At 40.9% G+C, this 23,407-nt stretch overlaps 1 protein-coding gene across 3 annotated transcripts in view; it reads right to left on the bottom strand.

The window, feature by feature from the left end:
• Positions 1 to 23,407, bottom strand: part of Klhl32 (kelch like family member 32) — a 203,116-nt gene that overhangs the window by 78,549 nt on the left and 101,160 nt on the right. For all 3 annotated transcript variants that reach the window (XM_041667802.1, XM_041667803.1, XM_041667804.1), the window contains one exon: positions 17,244 to 17,342. In XM_041667802.1, the coding sequence (XP_041523736.1) occupies positions 17,244 to 17,342 (99 nt within the window). The remainder of the gene's footprint in view (positions 1 to 17,243; positions 17,343 to 23,407) is intronic.

Raw genomic sequence — 23,407 nt, 5'->3', positions numbered from 1 at the left:
GAGATCCTTAAAAGAGTTTTTTTGAGATTAACTTGGGCAGGTCATAGGGGAATAAAAACTACAAAAAGCTAAATATGATCTTTCTTTGAAATACAGTCAATATAATTACCTCTTCAATCAAAATGGTCAGATGGTTAAGATATGGGTAGGACGAAGTGAGTGAGCCTGAGGGGTTATTGACCCTCCTGCCCTCCTCCCATCTTCCCCAAACAGTGAAGACAATGAGAGGATGACCATCTTGGCCCCTGTGATGTCCTTTCCTGGATCTCGTGTAATGGTATAACTTGCCAAAAATTCCAATGCACTTCTTAGTAGTTCAGCTAAGTTGATAAGGACATTTATATAACAACTTTGCTCTATAATTCAAAGCAGCTGTGAACCTATACCTCAGATAATGTCATCTAGATTCACTGCCTCTCCACTGATCTTGGATGGCAAAAATATGAAATCTTATATCTAGAGTGTACACATGCACTGTCTGTGAGCCACAGTCCAGCTCCTGTGAGTTATGGTGAAAGGATGTGCCCCCTGGACTAACTGCAACACAACCTGCCCATCAGTGATCCATGTTTCAAAAACAAAGTCTATTGGAGGTTCAGCTATTCTGATGGCCCTCTGGCCTGTCAGTAGGTCCTTGCCCATCCAGCTCTGCAGTGTAATCATACCCCAAACACGGGAATTATATAAAACATGGGAAAATTTGTTATCATGTGATCATATCTACCATGTTCTATCCCAATACCTGCCCCAAAATAGGATACCTCAAATCCAGGAGTCCTAGATACACAAAAACAGTAGAGATGCTTGCTCTTGGTAGTAGGACACCTGATCGACACAGCCCCTAATGGCTATTTCTCTTCTTCCCTCATTTAATTCTAAGAACGCCAGTGACTTCTGAAAGAAAAATAAGCACCAACAACACTTACGATCAGTGTGAAAACCATGACTTGGATTGAGGATAATGTTAAATGTTTCTCAAGGTTAAAGCAAATAGGAGTACTATTTTTGATGTCCAGAATTTCTATTTCTAAGATGGGCAAATTGAATAATATTTCAGATAAATTTTTTTCTCTGCTAAAGGAAAGGCCACCCTGGGTATGAAACCAAGAAAATAGACAATGACTCAAAACTATTCCAAATATCCCATATTATACGTAACGCCAGCATGGCTTGCTTGGTAGCTATGCTAGCTCAAAGTGCAATTAAGATATCCTGTCAGCTGCGTTTTGAGACCAAGTGCCAAGTATTATACAGTAAGGAGGTAGGACATTTGTTACCAACTGAACTCTAATGCTTATGATTGGGTTATCTTTTTATAAATCTATTTTATGTTGAAAATACAGTAGTTAAAAATATACTATATGCTTAATTGCCAAAGCTCATATCTCTAGTAGTGTTCTGAAGACTATGGGTTGTTTATCCTAGAGACTGTGTGATTAACCAGGAGCCGTGACTCAACAGCACTGTATAGGATTGCTAGTGCTACCACAACACACAAGGCCAGCCTCATGAGAAGGTTAACATGAAATGCATGCCTTTTTCTCCAAGCGTGCCCCTGCTATGACAGTGTAATACTGAAAGTCAGAGCCTCCTAAGTCAGGAATCATCTGCAGCAGAAAGTAATCCTTGCATTTTAAGACCAGCAAATCCTACGAAATCCTAATCATCTTTGTTCTTCTCATTGGTTGTAACTGAAAAAAAATAATTGTTGTATTATGAATGAAAAAATAGTAAGTTGTGAGACATGTCCATGACTGTCATGGAAGAAGAAACAGCTTTGATATGACTTAATGATCAAGAAAGAGATTCTCAAATGCTTGATCTGAGCTCAGGAAATTATCCCATGGTGCTAGTGAGGTAATAGAATTTTCACATAATAAGTAGGGAGTAGAATGCCCACCTGTAATAAGCAAAGGCTGGCAGCTGCAGTGCATCATGGGTCTTCCAATCTGGCCCATGTGAAATTATTTTCTCTTTGCCCAAAATGTTGAAAGAGAACCTGATTTTTCTTGATTTTAGTGAGGATTAGAAAAATCCAGTGTCCATAGTGTTAGTCAGAACTACAACATATAGTTTCAAGCAGGGATGAATTCTCTCATAATTTCCCTTTGCCCAAATGATTATTGTTTGCAAAGCATTTGAAGACTGAAACACCAGGCTATGAGGCTTGTCAAGTGGGGTCCGGTTTAAATACTCTTCTCATGGCGACCACCCAGATCTGACTGACTGGTTCCTTCCTTGGGATGGCAAAGCACTCCAGCTTGGACGGCTGCTTCCTTTCTGACTTTTCAAGCACTAACTGTCCAAGTCACCTTTTTCTCAGGTTCAGACTGTGTCTTTATTCCTTCATGTCTTCTTTATCTCTTGTGAAAGTCCCTTCTTTTAATTTTTAACTGATAGGAGACAAGTAACACAAGGTATCTGTAAAAATCTAGCTTTTACTGATCTTATTTCTTGGTTCATAGTAAAACAGACGCTCCTGTCCTACAAATGTTCAAGTAGTTGAAGAATTTAAAGGTAATTTGTCAAACACCAACTAAATGTATTAAACATCTCAATATTAAACAATTAGGTAACAGAACACAGATTAAATATTAGTTAAACATGGCATCTTAGACACAGAGGAAAACATTCATAAAAATATTGGCAACTGTCTACTATTTGCAAGCTACCATTAAAAATGGATACACTGCTATAGCCACACTGATGAATATTTTGCATATCACCATAGAACCTTCATCTGGCGATGGATGGAGATAGAGACAGAGACCCACACTGGAGCACTAGACTGAGCTCCCAAAGTCCCAATGAGGAACAGAAGGAGGGAGAAGATGAGCAAGGAAGTCAGGACCAAGAGGGGTGCACCCGCCCACTGAGACAGTGGGGCTGATCTATTGGGAGCTCACCAAGGCCAGCTGGACTGTGACTGAAAAAGCAGGGGATAAAACCGGACTCTCTGAATATGGCGGACAATGAGGGCTGCTGAGAAGCCAAGGACAATGGCACTGGGTTTTGATCCTACTACATGTTCTGGCTTTGTGGGAGCCTAGCCAGTTTGGATGTTCACCTTCCTAGACCAGGATGGAGGGGGGAGGACTTTGGACTTTCCACAGGGCAGGGAACCCTGACTGCTCTTCAGACTTGAGAGGGAGGGGGAGAGGAGTGGGGGGAGGGGGAGAGGAGTGGGGGGAGGGGGAGAGGAGTGGGGGGAGGGGGAGAGGAGTGGGAGGCTGGGAGGAGGCGGAAATTTTTTTTCTCTCAATAAAAAAAAAGAAAAAAATGGATACACTGCCACCTTGTTCTGGGTGACTCAAAAATATTGTAAATTCAAGTGTTTGTGGACTCTCATTTGAGTTTCTAGCTTTTTATTTCCTGTCTTCTTCACTGGGTCATAAAGGCAGTGATGGCATCCTTATCTTAGAATTGGATAGAAAAAAACACGATTTGAAGTTGAACCTCCTAGATGGTCCCAGCCAGTGGACAACAAACATATCAAGTCAAATTTCCATACCTATAGACTAGGAAAAGTGATAACATATTCTGGATATGCGATGAGCATCCTGAAAACACATGTACAGCAACATCCTCAGAGTGGAGGCTAAACATTTGATAGTTATAGTGACTGTTATTCCCTTTATAACTGCTGTAATTGCTGTCTATCAAGCAGCTTCATACAGATCTGCAACATGGGGTCTGATTGCTTTTGGGGACCTAACTTCAAAAGGCTTGTCGTTCTCTCTTCCTGATCTCCATGCCGCTCTTCCCTGTAGCTGTACAACTTGAATGTTGTTCATTCAAGTTTTAATAAAATGGTCCCCAAGCTTAAAAAAAGAGGAGAGAGATAAACAAGAAGAACAGACCAAGACAATATAGCGGATCACAACCATGTCTCAGTTACTATCATATACTTCGCTTCTCAGGCAGAAAAGGCACATTGAGAAATTCAAGGATGGGGGGAGCTGCCTTTCTTTATGACCTTATTTGAAAGATAAAGTCCTAGGGGAAATACAATTTATTCAGATTATCAAGACCCTGCTGTGCAAATCTACAGTCTGGGAGCACACTATGGAGATCAAAAAATATTTACTTTATTCTGTGGGGTAAAAAAGCTTTTAATGAATGCATAATTAAGACAAAAAAGTGTATACAGCTTTAGAAATTCCACGGCTGAGCCAAGCCATTAATATCCAAGGCACCATCCCCAGTTGTGATTCCACCTGTTTCCTATTTGGATTACAACCTAGTTATAAACCCAACCCAGTGTAGCAAGAAAGGGCTGTACTCCAGAGTCCAGGAAGCAACAGAAAGGTTTAACATGGATACGTGGTGATGGGCTAGAACAGGTTAAAGCAAATGAACAGATACAAGCAACCCACGTTTTAACAGCCTTGGAATGAATCAGGCAGGGAAATAAACTATCATGTTTATTACGTATGTAAAGGGAGTGGGTTTTCTCAGCACTACATTTGGGGTTAATAGGATAAAGTCAAATTATTAAGGAAGAAAATAAATATTCCACTGACCATGTAGATCAGATTTATTTATGATGCAAGCCCAAGTATTTTATGTGCATCAACATATATGTGAATATATATATATATATATATATATATATATATATATATACGCATGTGTAAACATACATATACTTATACACGAACATGTAACTATTTCTGGATAGTCTTAAGTAACTATGTATTCATATGCTAATACAAATATACATTTTATATGCCTCTATTAAATAAAAACAAAGTATTACCAGCAATTCAAAAAAGCACAAGAAACAAAACATGCTCTAATTCTGTCAGTTTTAGAAGACGTATTTAAAAATATTTGTGCTATATAACCGAGGAATTCTATAATTAGGTTACTGGTACATTTTCATAATCAATTGTATGCATAATATCTAAGGTTCATGAATAATTTTATATTGTTCTTTGGGAAAGTTTCTTAGTAAGCTAGAATTCTAGGAGGGAGGGGCACAGAAAATTAGCCATGATCAGGTACTAACAAAGCTGGCCTCAGTCACCATGGGCTGAAAAATGTTGCTTCAGAATTCACCATTGCTTACTCAGCATGTGCGCACAGGGGCAGCTTCTCACCATGTCAGCTCTTGTTTCTCAAGTGTCTACTGGTGCAGGATCCGTGTTGCAGGACCCATTGCATTCACCATCTTTCAACAACACCAAGGGGTAAAAGGATGCTGTATCTATTTCAGAGAGTAGGAGTGAAGGGTAGAAAAACTTAGTCACTTAAGGTCAAGTGACTTCGGGGTATGAGTTTATGTCACAGGGAGATAAGTCAACACAAGAGGAACTAGATAAATAAACGCAATACTTTGGGATTAGCTTCTTGGAAGAATGCTCACAGTTAAAGAGGGTATCTAACTCAAACTGAGTGCACTACTCAGCCAGCTGTGGAAAAGGAAATGTGTATGCCAAGTACTTAGGGTGTTAGGAACTCAGAAATTGACAGTAGGAAAAAGAGCCCACATAACAGGGGGTTTTCACAAAGTTTTAAGGAAAGGTACAGAGTCTCTTAAGACTGTAGCATAACGCTTGAGCAGAAAGTTGTCAAAAATAAAATAAAATAAAATAAAATAAGGTTAAAGAGATGGGCAGTTTTGTAACAGACACAAACTCTGTGTGTCAAATTAAGAGGAATGAACATTATACCAAAGGCTAAGGAGAATCATAAGTAGTGAATGATTTTAAGCAAGAGTACAATATAATCAGTTTGTTATTTGAAAATAAAGCCAATGGATTGAAAATTACTTTTAAAATCAATCAAACAAAACATCAGAGGAAGAATTGGAGTAACCATGAAGTTTATTAATTTTCAGGAAGTTCATTTCATCCAGAAAGTAACAAAGACCTGGATTAAGATGGTGTTACAGGAAGAGAAAGAAGGAGAGAGAACAAGAAACCAAATGATGTGTGTATGAAAGTGACATTGCATGCTGGCCACAGGGCAGGGAAGATTCTAGGGTGACTCCTGGTCTCTGGCGTGAGTTCCAATCGAATACCTGCAGATGTGCAGAAGAATGAACCCAGGAGACAGAGGATTGGCGATGATAAAGCATGTTATCCTTGGGATACAACAGCAAAGAATCCATTAAGGAGATGAGAATGAGAAAGCCCAAAACTAGTTTGCAACTAGAAAATAGAAATCTATGTAAGACTTGGGGCAAGAAGTTATTTGAAGATTAAAAACACATGCCCAACACTGTTGTGATGATAATCATAGGTTGGGAACAGGGTGGAAGCAGTTCAGGAGAGTCCATGGGAGAAAATGCAGACCTCAGTGACGTCAGTGCCAACCAAAAGAAAAAGCAGCACATTTGAGAATGATCTAAGAGGCCAAATCAATAAAGTTGAGCAAGAATCACAAAACTATGAAGCAGTCTAAGAATTGTAGCTCAGGTAAGTAAAGCCATGTGAAGGAAAAATACCCATCAGGGAGTGGCTCCTCCTGATAACCTAAATTTTTGGGGTTTCTGGTGGATTTAACTAAAAGAATGGTACTGCCTTAACAGCATGGTGAAGAGCAAGCAAGTGGATTGGATGAAGGCAATGGGGAACCGTGCATAGGGTATCCAGGGGAACTGTGTGTAGTGTATCCAGGGGAACTGCATGTAGGGTATCCAGGGGAACTGCGTGTAGGGTATCCAGGGGAACTGCGTGTAGGGTATTCAGTGGAACTGCGTGTAGGATATCCATGGGAAACACGTGTAGGGTATCTGGTGGAACTGTTATAATTGGAACACATATCTGGAGCTCAGGTGCAGTGACCTCCACAGTAGGAAGACAAGTGCAGTGAGTAGAAGAGATGGCTTACGCACAGTGTTCCTATCCTCCCACAATGGGGGAAGGAGAGCTTGTAAAGGAACTGAAAAAGGTAGAGGAGAACTAGGAGGGAGGAGAGGGTTTTGTAGGAGGGAACACAGAAGGCTCACGATTCAATATTATGAAAGACTCACAGTGAGAGGAAGAAGAGGGCTGTTGTAGTGACAGGAGACTAAGAAACAGTTCTCCCACCTTCCTGGTGGGAGACTGAAACCGTGGGCAACAGAGGAGGCAAAAGGCTGTAATGAGGAGTGGAAGGTGTGTGAGCTTCAGAGAAGAGGGCACACGTCTCATGAAGTAGAGATATTGACTCTTGGAAGCTCAAATGAAACACAGATTTCAAGTAGTGATAATGGAAGAGAGTGAAAAACATATTTGATTGCTTCATTTGTTGATTCTGAACTACAGCATCCATAAGAAGTGGGAGGAATTTATTTTTTGAGAAAAAAAACACATGCACAAAATCAGATTTTTAGGGGGTGAGGTGTTTCTGGTTTTATTTGTTCCATAGCTTTAGATAGAAACTACAGGTATTAGAAAACTCCTTCAAGACTTTTTTCCTCTCTTTAAAAACTCACACAAAATATACACTCAACCCTAGATTGACCAAATAACAAATTAAAATGCTGAAATCACGCTCCCAGAAGACAGCAGGCCTTAGGACTGTCAATTGCTGGCATCCTTCAGTATGGGCACTGGGAATAAAAACCATCACGACAGCCTATGAAAAAAATTAATTGGAACCCAGAAATGGCTACTAAAAATCTTATGGTGCATTTCTGAAGCCAAATATGAATGATATTTGGCAAACCTGATATTCCGGATTACTTGTGCTTGGTGGCAAATATTCTTGATCAGAACAAATAATTAGCAGTTGGCTATGACTTGGGGTTGATACATTTCTTGACTTCCTGATTATTTTCACTGAAAAAGAATCCAAAAGATTAAACTATTTGTAATATATTTTCCAAAAGTTATATTTTAATATGCTCCAAACACAAAGGTATCAAGGGAAGCAATCATGGCATGCAGTTAGTGCACTGGATTATGGCCATATTAAATATATATGTGGGTATAATCATTTGTCTTCTCTAATAGAAAAAAAATCTCAGTGCTAGAGAAAAATGAATATAGGTTATAACTTTTCAACCTTGAGGATAAATTATTTTATACTTAAACCCACTATATATTTAGGTAATACAGCTAATTTTAATAATTAAATTTAAGATAATATATTATTTAGAAGACATAGCCTCCAATAAGTCATTGCTGTACTATTTAGTTTAAAAAATAATAATGCATTATAATACCGTAAAATATATAAGCTTCTCATTGTCGAGTTTAGTCACTGTAGGAAGTATTTCCGACTGAACAAAATATATTCAGTAGGTGAAAGTAACAGAAAGCTGCTTATACAATTTTCTCACCATTATTAAACATATCAATATTAAAAAGCAGATAAAAATTACCGAATGAAGGTTAACTTTTGTCCCCTCAACACATACTAAGTTCATGCAATATGGAGGAAGGGAAAGGAAATCTGAAATTGGTGGAAGATGAGGTCCTGGGTCTTGTACCCAAAACCTCCCAGCGTAAAAGCAGAGAAAGGCATTTTTTCAGCATACTGTGCCCTATGGAGGCTGACTCAAATCTGTCAGAAGAGACCATCGGTCTTGGAGATGGTGTCTCAGAGGTCAGTGCTTCCAGATGTGGGGACTAGAAAAAATATTTTCTTAAAAAGAGAAACCATAAGACTGCTATTTATTAAAACAGACATGAAATTATCCAGAAATCTCCCCCAAAACCCTCATGAAAGAATAAAATTCTTTAAATCTTTGTTCATTTATCAAAAAAAGAAAATGCCCAATTCTCTCTGCAGTCCCTTAAGTGTACAACTCCATGAAGATGAAGGATAATGAATAAGAACCTTCAGGGGATGGGACGGAGGATGGGGTGGGTGCTGTCATCTCTTCAGGATAGTTATCAGCTACCCAAAGATGAGTGGCAAGAATCTAGATTCGATTTACTAGATGATCCAGGGATGAGTGCTGTACAGAGGATACCTTCAGTCTGAGGAAGTGGCTCATGGAATATTTGTAAAAGAAGAAAACAAAACAAAACAAGAAACAACCCCCTCATATGTTTCCTTAGAGAGAGACAAGATGCTCTACCTACGGCCCTCAGGTCCTCTCCTCACAGAGCCCAGCAGCATGTCTCCTCTTGCAGGTCACGTCTTTCACATAAAAGTGCTAAACTAATGCCGCTTAATGACAAATTAATGTCCATGAATAAAAAATACACCTCTAATAGCATAGAGTAATTTGCCATTACAATATCATCATTGGACATGCCCCTGGTTTAATACGATGTATTTAATTCATAACCTAATGAGTGATATATAAAAAGAAGGAGATGAACCCTGCAATTACATTTATGTGAGTCTGTCACCTTATTTGTAAAACCTTAGAGTCATTTACATTCAAATTAGAACAAATGAGTGATTTCACAAAGTGCGGTGATAAATGACCATAGAAGCCCGAGACAAAACTGCATTTCCTGTGAGCACATTAACAGTTTCCTATTATTTGTTAAAAATTACAATGCATATTGCCCAGTGTGGTGTGAATAATGACTTTTTTACTGATTGGGTCAGAAGACTAATATGTAGCAAAATAAATAATTTTTCTTTCCAGTTTTTCTCCTGATTTTTGCTTTAAATGCATTATGGAATTTTGGTGGATTCACACTGCCACCTACTGCCTACGAATAGATACTGGCAGTCTCTTCCAATCACTGCTTTGGTGGTTTTATTGGAAGAGCCTACAGGATGTTCTATTTATTACTGCATTTAGTTGCATGTCATTATATATATATATATATATATATACATTTATATATATTTGGTGAAACAAAGGGCACTTCTGTTAATTGGGCAATAGAATGCATCACTTTGGTGAGAGCACAAATCTTACAGAATTCTTTTCCTTCAGAAAGCTAATGACAAATGATAGCACCTTGGCAAACCGTGTAGCTCCTAAAGGGTCAATTTCAAGCGACACTACACAAATTCAACAGTTAACACCCCTGATATATGGCATTCTCGGCAGAAGAAGGCGCGTGCATGTGTGGGTGTGTGTCTCTGTGTGTGTGTGGTTGGGGGCATCTGTGCACCTGCGTTTCTTCACCCCTACCATGAGGGCACAGATTAAAGAGAACTTAATGCCTTTGCCTACTACTGGGGGAGCTCCTATTACAGGACTTCTCTAATGGCACGTCCACACATATATCATCTGCATTAGGATCTTGCAAAAGGCAGCTTGGCTGGAAAAGAGGGGGCCCAGCTATAGAGACCAGAATAAAGAATTCTGAGGGTAAACTAATATACTGAAATGTGCCAATGTATTGAGATATACCAGCAGGTAGCTAGCGGACATTTCTAAATTAAATCAACATACCAATTCCAAATTTAACACCCCCCCCCAACTACAAAAAGAAAACAATGCAACTGGACTGATGGGCTTCTTGGCAGAATAGAAATATGAATCCTTATAAAACTGACAGGCTTTCTGGAAATGCGACTCACTTCCCTGGGAAGGATAATGATACTCAAGGGAATATGGCTTGCCATGAAGAGAGGCTAGAAACAGGAAACCAAATGGAGTAGCTCTTTGAGCAAGAATGGTGAGTGTCTAATGAGAGGCAGTAATTTCAGTGATGGAGAAAAGACTTGGGTGTGAGATATTTGTGCAGCTGACTCTACTCAAGTTGGTTATCTAGAACAGTACCCAAACTGGGAGAAAGAAGCAGTTATCAATAGCACCCTCAAAGCAGGCTGTAATATATGAAGTTTGAACTACTGATATGACATTTAGGTGGAAAACCTCCAGCAGGTGCTCCGTGGAACCCACGGGCCACTCCTGACAGAGAAGCAGGTGGGCTAACTGCAGACCTTCCTCACTCCCTCCATCCCTCCAAGTCCAATCCCCCAGGCTCATCCCTGGTTCTGCAGCAAAACACCTGCGGCAGCCTCCCTGCAACCTCCTCTCCTGTGGATCCCACAGACCTTCCCCTTCTAAGGTCCCTCTCCCCACTCGCTGCTTTGTCCCAGCTCCAGCTCTAGCTGGCTACTCCTGTCTGGACAGTATCTCTCCTTCTGCTCCTCCAGTCCAACCCCCCAGTTTCACCCACAGCAACTGGCTGCGACTTCCTTTCCCACCTGTGCACCTCTCCACTATTCCCACAGATCTTCCCCTCCTCACCTCCCTATCTCACTCCTTATGGTTTTGCAGCCCTCAGCTCCTACAGGCAGTCCCTGGGAACCCACAGGCTACTTTTAACGCAAAAGCAGAGAAGTGAACTACAGGTATTCATGTCTCCCTCTGCTCCTCTGGATCCAATCCCCCAATCTCACCCCTGCAGCATAGGTGCAGAACACGTGTTCTGGCCTCTCTTTCTTTCCTGCACCCATCTCCAGTGGATCACACAGATCTTTCCCTTCAAACTTTCTTGTCCCTCCCCCCAGGCTGCACCACTAACAGGCCCTCCATGGGAACCCACAGGTTACTCTGACCAGGAAAATATGCAGATTAATGACATATTTTTACCTTTCCCTCCATTCTTCCCAATCCAAATCGTCCTGTCTCATCTCCAGCTCTTAATTTAGCAGACCTTCTGCTATGGATTCTCCTCCATATTTGCCCCCGTTCCTGGACGACTAACTAAGCAGATCCTGGTGGAACACCATCCTTTCCTTCCTCTTTCAAGCCCCCCCCCCACCGCTGTCCTCAGACCATTCCTATGTCTCAAGTCTCAGGCCCCAATACCTAGAAACACATTTTACCTGGAACCTCCTGTGCCCACACCTAACAAGACTCCATAAAATTTTCCCTCGGGCAACACACAGCCACCATACTCCCCTGTGAACCAGATAGAAAATGGATACCATGGTCAAAGAAAATGTTACATCTAAAAATCTCCTGGTACAAAACATCCAGGAAATCTGGGATATTATGAAAAGACCAAATCTAAGGATAATAAGAATAGAGGAAGGAAAAAAAACACAGCTCAAAGGCACAGAAAAATATTTCAACAAAATCATAGAAGAAAATTTCCCTAAATTAAAGCAGAAGATGCTATCAAGGTATAAGAAGCTTACAGAACACCAAATAGACTAGAACAAAATGGAAAATTCCCTCAGCACACAATCATCAAAACACTAAATGCACAGAAGAAAGAATATTAAAATCTGCAAGGAAAAAGACCAAATAACATATAAAGGCAGACCCATTAGAATAACACCTGACTTCTCAGTGGATACTCTAAAAGCCAGAAGGGCCTGGACAGATTCACTACAGCCTCTAAGAGACCACAGAGGCCCATCCAGACTACTACACCAACCAAAACTTTCAGTCACCATAGATGGAGAGAGTAAGACATTCCGTGATAAAATCAAATTTAAGCAATGTCCACCTGTAAATTCAGTAGTATAGAAGGCACCAGAAGGTAAACTCCAACCTAAAGAAGTTAACTACATACAAGAAAATACAGGGAATAAATAACCCCAGACCAGCAAAGTCAAGAGACAGGAAACACATACATACACACACACACCACCACCACCACCACCACCACCACCACCACCTCCAACAACAACAAAAGAGTAATCAACAAACACTACACTGACCACTGATAATTCTCAACATTAACAGTCTCAATTCCCCAATAAAATGACACAGATAAACAGGATGGATGTGCAAACAGGATCCATCCTTTTCCTGCATCTAAGGAGCACATATCTAAACTTCAATAAAGTTTAGATCTCCTCATGGTAAAATTATGGAAAAAGATATTCTAAGTTAATAGAACTAAGAAACAAGCTGGTGTATTCATCTTAAGATCTAATAAAATAGACTTCAAACTGAAGCTAATCAGAAGACACAGGGAAAGACATTACACAGGCATCAATGGAAAAATCTACCAAGAGGACATTTCTCACACACACACACACACACATATACACACACACATATATATATGTATATATATATATCAAACGTAAGGACATAGATATTTTACAAACCCATGTTTGTAAAGAAAACACTATTAAAGCTTGAATCATATACTGATTCTCATACGAGAGTGAAAGACTTCAATACTCTACTCTCACCAATGGCCATGTCATTCAGACAAAAACAGAGAAATACTGTAACTAAGAGATGTTATAACTCTAACGGATCTAACAGATACCTACAGAACATTTCATCTAAACATCAGAGAATACACCTTCTCAGCACCCATGGAACATTCTCCAAAACTGACCACATACTGGGACACAAAGCAAATATCAGATACAAGAAAATTGAAATAATACCCTGAATTCTACCAGAGCACCACGGATTAAAGCTGGACCCCAAGATGGCAGAAAAACTCAGAAAGCTTACAAACTCACAGAAGCTTGAACAAATCTATTCTGAATGAAAAATGGGTCAAAAAAGAAAGAACTTAAAAGCTTTCTAGAATTCCATGAAAATGAATAAAAAACATACTCGAATTATGAATCATAATAAAGATTGTTCTAAAAGGCAAGTTCTAGACTAGCTGCTTACATTTAAAAAATGGAGATATCTCACATTAACAACAGCATATCTGAAAGTTAGAACAACAAAAAAATATGCAAAAAAAGTAGATGGCAAAAAAAAATCACCAAATTCATGCTTGAAATCTATGAAGTTTAAATAAACAAATAAATGAAACAAAGAATTGGTTCTCAAAGAAAATTGATAAATCTTATTATTTATCAAATAATAAATATTTATTATTTTATTATCTAAAATCTTATCCAAATTAACTAAGAAGCAGAGATGGAAAATCCAAATTAACAAAATTAGAAATGAAAGGGGAACCTAACAAAAAACACTAAAACAAATCCAGAGAATTATAAGGACATATTTTAAAAACCTATACTCCCCAAAATTAAAAAATCTAAAAGAAATGAATTCCTCAGTACATACCACTTATCAAAGTTAAATCAGTCACATAGTTTAAACAGACCTATAACTCCTAGTGAAATAGAAACAGTCATTAAAATCTCCCAACCAAAAAGTTCAGGGCCACATGGTTTTAGCACCGAATTACACCAGACTTTCAAAGAAGAGCTATTAATGCCAATATTCCTCAAGTATTCCACAAAACAGAAATTCCTTTTACATGATCACAGATACCCTGATACCCAAACCACACAGAGACCCAACATAGAATTTCAAACCAAATTCCCTCATGAGCATATATGCAAAAATGCTTACAAACTGAATCCACGAACATATCAAAAAGATCATTCCCCACAATCAAGTAGGCTTCTTCCCAGGGATGTAGGGATGGTTCAACATATGTAAATCATTAAATATAATCCAATATACATATAAACAAAGTGAGAGAAGAAGTCACATGATCATTCTCATTAGATGAAGAAAAGGCCTTTGACAAATTCCAACACCCCTTCATGATAAAAGTCCTGGAGAAATGAGGGATATACCTCAAGATAATAAAGGAAGTTTACAGCAAGCCCATAGCCAATATCAACTTAAATGGAGAGAGAAACTCAAAGCAATTCCATGAAAAACCAAAAACAATACAGGCTGTCCACTCTTTCTATATCTATTCAATATAGTACTTGAAGTCTTAGCTAGGACAATAAAACAACTAAAGGAAATCAAAGGGATACAAGTTGGAAAGGAATAAGTCAAGATATCTTTATTTGCAGATGTTATGATAGCATATATAAGTGACCCCAGTGATCCCACTGGGAAACTCCTGCAACAGATAAACACCTTCAGGAAAGTAGCTGAATACAAAATTAAGTCATAAAAATCAGTAGCCTTTCTATACACAAACAACAAATGATCTGAAGAAGAAATTAGGAAAACAACACCTTTCACAATAACTTCAAATAATGTAAAACCTCTTGATATTCCTCACACTGTCACCCTGGGAAGTGCTGGTTCCTGCTTCCCAGCTTTGTCAGGATAGAACAAAAGAAGACAGATATCAGTGAGGAAGACTTCGACAATTCTGTAATGGGTAGCAGAGGAGAGTGATAAAGGACCCATTTACAGCACATTTAGACAAACTCAGATTTAGGGAAAATTATTATAAAGGATAACAAAGTAATTGGGTAGGAATATAAGATTTTTTCTTCTTACTAATATGCACAAAGATACTAGAATAAGTGTGTAGATTCATTATTTTAATTACTTTTCATTGTATTTTAATAAATGCAAGGAGAAGTGAGACCATGGACTAAATGGGAAAATCCTGAAGTAGGAATGAATACTTAGGGCGGAAAGATGATTCAGTAGGTAAACATGTTTGTTGCTAATGACATAAACTTGGGCCCTACGTCGTACATGGTGGAAAGGAAGAAGTGACATTCATAGGTTGTCCTCTGTCTCTACACACTCTTGCTGTGGCTGTGTGTGCATGTGAGCACAGACACATAAAGACACACATAGACACGCAGACACACATAGACACACAGACATAGACACACAGACAAACACACACACAGAGTAAGGCTGTATGTAACAAGGCCAGAATATTAGCCTTGCCAAAGGTATCAGATCAATATAATAAATAATAAATTAATAATAATAAATTAATTATTTTTAATTAAATGTAATCTTAACTGTAAAACAAAAGTCTCAGAGCCACGATGCTTCCATAGCCATTCAACATCTTACCTAACAGGTTCTTTTTTTTTTAAAAAAAAAGAAAACAAACTATCTTCTTTCATTATACATACCAATCCAAGTTTCCACTCCTTCCCCTCCTCCCATTCACTCCACATACCCTGCCATCCCACCCCCATCCAGTCCTCATAGAGGGTAAGGCACATTGCTTTGAAGAAGGTCCAAGGTCCTCCCTACTATACCTAGACTGAGCAAGGTATCCATCCAAAGAGAATAGTACATGCAGTCAGGATAAATCCTGGTGCCACTGCCAGTGGCTCCTCAATCTGCCCAGCCATGCAATGTCAACCACATTCAAAGGGACTAGTTTGGACCTATGCTTATTTCTTCCCAGTCCAGCTGGTGTTGGTGAGCTCCTGTTAGCTCAGCAGTCATTCAGGCCTACACAAGGTTCAAGGCTGGTGAGAGACTCTGTCTCAAAAACAACAACAAAACAAAGAACAACAACAACAAAAAAAATCCCAAGACAGAAAAACAAAAAACGAACAAACCATTTTTCTTTTTTTTTTTAACAAGAGAAAAATGTTTTGGGAATTAGAAAGCCCTACCACCCTCAGAAGTCACATTGCCTCAAGCAAACTCGGTACATTTTGAATCTCTGACATTTTACTTTTTAATGTGCAAATTTATTGTGAAGAATGAATGTAAAACACTTGTAAACACACAACAGCAAGACATGTATAAATTTTTTCCCATTTCTCTCACAGAGCCATTCCCACCATACAGCAAGTCAGGAGCAGGATGTACAGGTCACTCATGTGTTCTCCAATCTTCACTTCCTTGGGTGTTCACAGGATTATTAATGATATGGGACTCTATGACACATTAACTGCTGTTCCTGAGTCTTCAGTGGGTGTTCAGCTTTTCCTTCATCTGTGGTCATTTCCACAAGAAGCATTCCTTTTTTTTTTTTTTTTTTTTTTTTTTTTGGTTTTTCGAGACAGGGTTTCTCTGTGGCTTTGGAGCCTGTCCTGGAACTAGCTCTGTAGACCAGGCTGGTCTCGAACTCACAGAGATCCGCCTACCTCTGCCTCCCGAGTGCTGGGATTAAAGGCGTGCGCCACCATCGCCCGGCTAAGAAGCATTCCTTTAAACTAGGACCAGGATTATGTTTCTAGAACGCTATGGGGAAGCCTGTGCATGGGTGCTGAGACCCTGTGGGGAAGCCTATGCATGGGTGCTGAGACCCTGTGGGGAGGACTGTGCATGGGTGCTGAGTCCCTGTGGGGAGGACTGTGCATGGGTGCTGAGTCCCTGTGGGGAGGACTGTGCATGGGTGCTGAGACCCTATGGGGAGGACTGTGCATGGGTGCTGAGTCCCTGTGGGGAGGACTGTGCATGGGTGCTGAGTCCCTGTGGGGAGGACTGTGCATGGACGCTGATCAGTCTACTGCCTGAGAAGTGGGTAGAAAAGAAAGATGACATATTCATGCCAGTGACAGGATATAGGAACCACAGCTGTCTTCCAGGGATCCTCTCATCTGTGTCCTCGAGAACCTATTAGCACAGGGTACATGCGCGCACGCACGCACGCACACAAACACACACACACGAGTATAATTTTTCTGTCACCGGGTCTCTTTTGATAGGGGACAGTTTACAACTGCAGGGCTAGGGAACAAGAAGGGCCATTAGTAGAGGTAAACACACCTACCTGGATGAGATAGTGGGAACACAAGTTGAGAAGCTCCAACAGCTGTAGGTGACTTCCAGCTGCCAACACATCCTGGATCACGCCTGGCTCCAACAAAATCTGTAAGGTAATTAATTATGAATAAACCAGAAGAATTATTTGATTTTTACATGGGCCAACAGCTTTTTCTACATGCAAAACTCAGCTTAATTCCTTCATTTTTGTAAGAAAATATGAACATTTTCAAAGAACACAGTAGTCTCGTATCATTCATTTTGTAACATGGTAATGCAAAATGAACCAGTTCTAATTTTTCAAAGTATATTCCAGACTCTTCAGTTCATCATGGTTTAGTGAGCGGTGTTTTAGGGCAGGGTACTTGCATCTCCCTAGCTTTAGCTAGTGGGCAGGTACCGTGGGAGTGGGTGAGTACCATGAGCGTGGGTGGGTACCGTGAGAGTGGGTGGGTACTGTGCGAGTGGGGTCGGTACTATATATATATATATATATATATATATATATTATTCTACTTACAAGCCCTGCATAATCACAAACTTTCATATTCTTCATTTTTGTTTCTCTAGTCCTCTTTATTTAAAATGCAAGTATCATTTTCATGAGTTAGTGAGCCTCACAAGGAAAGAGAACAACTCAGATATCTGGAGAGACCAATTATCTACTTCTTCCTGATTAAGCCCAACTATTGGACTACGGCTACCAGCCACTGAAAAAGGCCAGATAAAGACACACCATGGTGAGGACATTCACTCCAATGTGTGACTGAGAGCTACAAGAGACCTTTAGTGCTGTCCCAGGTACATCTGAGCCCAGATGTTCACAATCTAGCCTCCGGACATCTGTCTCCAAGCCCATCAGCCGTTAGAACGTCTACATGTGAGTACACAGCTTCTCCAAGTGAGGCCATCCATCTCTTGTCTCTGGATCAATATTCTTTCTTGATTTTCCTTTGCTTCAAAAACCATTCTCATCCCCAGTCTCTGTGCTTTGGAAATGACCACAGCTTGGTCCCAAGAGCTTTCTCTCTTGTCTCTGCTCACCCTGGAATCCTGTGACTTTCAGGGGATTTATATGCTGATGGAACTCCAAAATGTTTCTGTCTCCACACCCCAGACTCTCATCTACAACTCTAGGAAATGCATGAATCAGTGAGTGAATGTGTATTGCTGACATGGGTCAGGCCATGTCAAAAACACCAGTGTCTCAGACCCTCGGGAGAGGCAAAGCCTTCCCCAGGTGAGGCTTGGAGAGATGGCAAAGCCTTCCTGTGGTTCAAGTAGAACTGTTAATGAACAATTGACCAGTATGAGTCAAAACTATTAGCCACATCTTCCTCCACCAGGATGACACCTGAACCCACTCCTCTACAGGGATGTCTACTAGAGACAGGCTAACCCTGCCTCCTTGTTCCTCTGTATAAAAGAAAGCTACCCCCTGGATTCATCTATCAACCAAATCAGTCCTCTTTTCCTGTATCATCCTTTCTCAAGAGATCACCTTGGTTTTTCCCATCCACCTTTTAGTCTTCTGCCCAAACTGAGATTCTGGCCTACTGTCAAAGCTGGTACCTTCCATCAGAGTGAGAACAGCCTACTGTACCCCATCTTTTCTTCACGTATGTCTGTGTGTCTGCCTTTTCTTCATTCCCTTGCTGCCCCAATTAGGTCAATCCCTCAAGCTGGGTAGAACCTGGTATACAACTACGACCTCAGCATGGATGTTGGGCTCTCTAGAGGGCAGCTCGAACCCCTAACATGCCACAGACCGGACTCTTGATCTTTATCTACTGCTCACCACCCTACTTCTTTTATAATTCTGCCATCTCAGCAATATGACAGTTATTTAGAAAAACCCTGTAGTCATTATTATTCTTTGATAACTTTATACACATATATATTGTGTCCAGGTCATATTCATCACCCAGTCTTCCCCCACCAGGCTCCCCTCTCATTCTCCAGACAAGTCCCTTTCCCCCATCAAGTCATTTTCTTTAGTTCTTTTTGTTGCTTCTTTTATGAACCTCTGAGTTGAACCCGAGCTGCCTGCACAGGCGTGAGTGTTGAGCTATCAACCAAAGCACGTGAAACTCATTAGATGCTAGACTGTTGAAGACTATGCCTTCCCTCCTCAGAAGCTATTAACTGCAGTAGCTCCTGGGGAGGATCTGGGACCCACAAGCTCCTCTCCTGTCTCTGAACTGAATATTGGCATTCATCCAGTCTTTTGCTGTTTTTTTTTTTTTTTTGTGTGTGTGTGTGTGTGTGTGTGTGTGTGTGTGTGCTCTGTGCAGGTAACCTCAGCGGCTGTGAGTTCATGGGGGCGGCATCTAGTTCTTACATTCTTTCTGCCCCTTTTCCATGATGTTTGTTGAACACGGAAGGGATGACATGGATATTCTATGAGAGCTGAACACTCATCTTTGTGAACATTCTTATCACCTTGACCATCATGAGTCTCTGCACTAATTGTGTTCCCGTTGAAGAGAAGCTGCTCTGACCTTGGTGGAGGGCAACACAACTCAGAACCATCCTGTATCCTCTTATTTTTCTCCTACCTCACAGCCCACCTATGAGCCTTCCTGTTGGCCCTATCATCAGAACAGCTCCAGAGGCTAAACATTCACGGATTGCTACTTCCATTATTATCAGTCTATCCCAATGTACTCCATTTTCGCAGATTTAACTCCTGCCTCCTGACATTGCGTTCTCCTTTGCCTCTTTAAAATATTATCAACTGAATCTCTCTGCCTGCATTGCTCCTTCCATTCTGTCCTTTAGACTTCTGCTCATTACATTTGTAGTGTAAATTTAATTGGTAAAGTGTTAGGTGTTCTTTTGAGCTCACTGAGAAGCTGGCTTTGGAAGCTGGCTATCCCAATACCATTTCAGATCCAAGCAAGTCTGTTTCAAAGTGTCTTCCAAGGTCCTTTGTCTAGGGATGGTGACCTCACTTTCTAACTCTGTGATAGGGAAGGAATATAACATAAAATTTCAACATTAAGACCATTGTGTCCCTGAAAACAGGTAGAAGGTGAAGTATTTCCAATAAATATGAGTACAGCTTATTCCATGATATAAGCATGCCTAACATGGGAAAAAGATGCTGGAAGTCTGGCCAACCCCGGGAAGCTGCTACATAAGGTGAAAGTTGAATGTGGGTACTCCAGCTGCTTGCCTCAACCCTCCTTCTGGTTTCTGCTGGATGTTCTGAGCATCCAATTAGATGACGTTATCTCTGTCTATTGTTATTTGTTCTTTCACTTTGAAGTCTTACCTAAGGGAATGCTCTGCTCTGCCGAGGTCTCTCTTGATGGAAAACTCCAGAAGGGAAGAAATTTGTCCTGTTCTGCATCCACACCACATAAGAACAATGCCTAGGCACATAGCTGTCGCTCTGTACTGAGGTGGTTATTTAATTAAAAATTTGGATAACTAACTCCTATATACATGCTTGTTTCCAAATTTATGACACAGGAAAAGAGGAAAAAGAACTGTAGCTTATATATCTATGCCACTAAGGTAAAGATGTGGAAAAGTTAAGCACAGGGGTCAAAAATGCAAACACTCTTCTTGCTCTGGAATTTTTTTTAAACAGCTCTGTTTTTTTCTTCTGGTCAGAAGAGATATTTAAAATTCTGCAAATCCTCAAGGAAGGGGCTTTGACTGGCAGGCGGAAATGAGTACATCTCCCACCAGAGGAGCAAGAATAGCAACCAGACTGCCTGAAGAGGCACGGCCTAAGGCAGAGAACAGGGACCAGATGGATTAGAAAGGTTAGTTTTAGCCTTGCAGCCCTGCCAGTGGCCGTCACTTCACACAACCGGCATTCATGATAGCCTCCAAGGTGTAGTAATGCCAAACACAAAGACAGCTATCACAGGGAGACAAGATGGATATTCCGTAGCATGTGTAACACATCCAGTGGCTTCACTGTGAGAAACCCTCCCACCAGAATCCATCCCGGGATTGTTTTGCTTTTCTTTTATTTTTTTATTCTACAGGCTTGTTTCCTCCTCTTATTTGAAGATTCTCTAAAAGAAACTTTAGCATAGGAAAATCCCCAAGTCCTTTGAAAAGTTTGCAGAGAGAAACTGCCAGGACAACTGTGTACCGTTTTTAGAAACCATCAGCATGTGTGAGCGCCACTGGCCAGAGTCTTTGCAGTTGATGCCCCGCTGCCATCTGGAGACTGGTTGCTCTTCTGCATTTCTCCAAAGAATCTGTGCTTGGGCGGGAGTAAGCTGGGGCTTTACTCTTTGTGCTTTACAGTATATAGTGATGGAAAAATTGGCCAATAGAACTCTTTCAAACTAAGGGCCCTGAAACACTCATGTTTATAGCAGACAACTTTCTCATTTGTTTCCCCTGTGCTGTGACCATACATTGACCAAAACCAACTTCAGATCCTTCCTAAAAGTACAGCCATCCCTCTTGACTCTGGCATTCTAATAAACTGGATGGGGCTTGAGTTCAAGCTACAGCAAGGGAGAGAAGTCCCCTCCCTCAGAACTGAGAGCATTCTGTTAGAGCTGGAGCTAATCTCTCTGACTGGACACATCAGCAGCATTCATCAGTCTAGAGGAATTCAGCTCAGATGAAGACATACAGATGTGCAGAAGAAAAAGAGACAAAGAAAATTCAAGACACAGAAGACCAAGTGTGTGCCCTGGAATCCTAAGTCAAAGCGCTCACCTATTCAGGCTGGGACAGAGCTGAGGCTCCTCTGGATTTGTAAAAACGTTTTTGAAGCCATCAAGGGTGTGTACAGGTTGGACCAGGTGCCTTTTTCTTGGGGACAAGTCTATGGGACATTCTCTCCCCCATGATCCACTCACACCTGGCCTCCAGGTAGAATACAGGGAAGCCACACTTGCATGTGAGGAGCGAGGAGCTAGACAGTGCCATCTGGGTCAACAGCAATCCTATAATTCACGTCAAGTTCAAGGGTCTCCCCTGAAGTTGTGGTAAGGTAAAGAAGGTCACTTGAACAGAGATGCTCTGATCCCTCATCCCAAATGCCAATACAGCCTTCTCTCTCTCTCTCTCTCTCTCTCTCTCTCTCTCTCTCTCTCTCTCTCATTTTTGCTGAATAGATAAGACTTAACCAATGGCTGTGGAAAACCGAGGAAACCCTACGTGTTTAAAACTGAATTGCTAAAGTCCTGAAAGGATGTGACTTGTTTATATGACATAGCCATACCAAGGCCATCTGTGCTTCAGTCCCGTGGAAGTAGCAGAGCCCTTCCCCACAGTGAGGTTCAGAGGGATGGTAGAGCTTGTCTGAGTGGAAATTTTGGCAATCTGTGCAAAACCGAGCAACTGTAGCTTCCTCCTTTGTAGCTGATGACTACAGCTGGGCTGCTCATCTATGGAGACTTCTCACCGAGACTAGCTAGCCCCTATTTGTGTGCTGTGCATGATAAAAAATGCTGAAGTTTCTGGCTTCTGCAGCATAGCAGGTCTGGTCCATCTGATCGCAGCTTTTTTTCTGAGGGTGTGTCTGTGTGTCCGATCGCAGCTTTTCTGAGGGTGTTCTGTGTGTCTGCTCTTCATTCTTTCATCACCCCCCCCCCCACACACACACACACCAGTCAGGTCTCCAGGACAAAGTCCCACACGTAGTTCAGCAGAAGGTGACTGATTCACAAAACATTCTGACATAAGGATTCAGCCATGAAGCGTTCCAAATGCCTTCCTGGCAGGAGGGATCCTGGGATGCTTTGTTCAGCTATCTCATCTGGTCAGTGACGTAAGTGGAGTTGGGTTCAGGGCTCATTTGCACCATCTCTGAGGGATGCCTCCCAGACTGAGAGAAGGCTCATGTGCCTGGCCTTGTGGCATCTTTAGACAGGACATGAGCCTAAAACGTTGTGAAAGAGGAAGGGTATAGAGGTTGTGGCAAAATTCTGCATAAGGCATGGTATTCACTACCTAGGAGGCACTGGGAAAGTGAGGCTGGGCCTCACAAGTAGAAGCAGGGCCAACATGCAAACTCTACATTGCTTCTGTCTGTCCTTCAGCTCATTCTCTTGTGCACTAGACATTTATCTCCCTTTTCTTCCCATTTCGTCCTTGCTTCCCAGATTGGCTTCTGGTAACAAATGTCTTTAATGCCTATGAATAGTTTCAGTAGGCTTTTCTTTCTGTCTGTGAATAAGTGAGTTGTAT

The sequence above is a fragment of the Microtus oregoni genome, unplaced genomic scaffold (assembly GCF_018167655.1).
Source record: "Microtus oregoni isolate MIOR12 unplaced genomic scaffold, Mior012 000017F_ref0000208, whole genome shotgun sequence".
NCBI classification, from domain to species: domain Eukaryota; kingdom Metazoa; phylum Chordata; class Mammalia; order Rodentia; family Cricetidae; genus Microtus; species Microtus oregoni.
The sequence above is the reverse complement of the archived record's forward strand: the minus strand, read 5'-3'. Positions and strand labels throughout refer to the sequence as shown.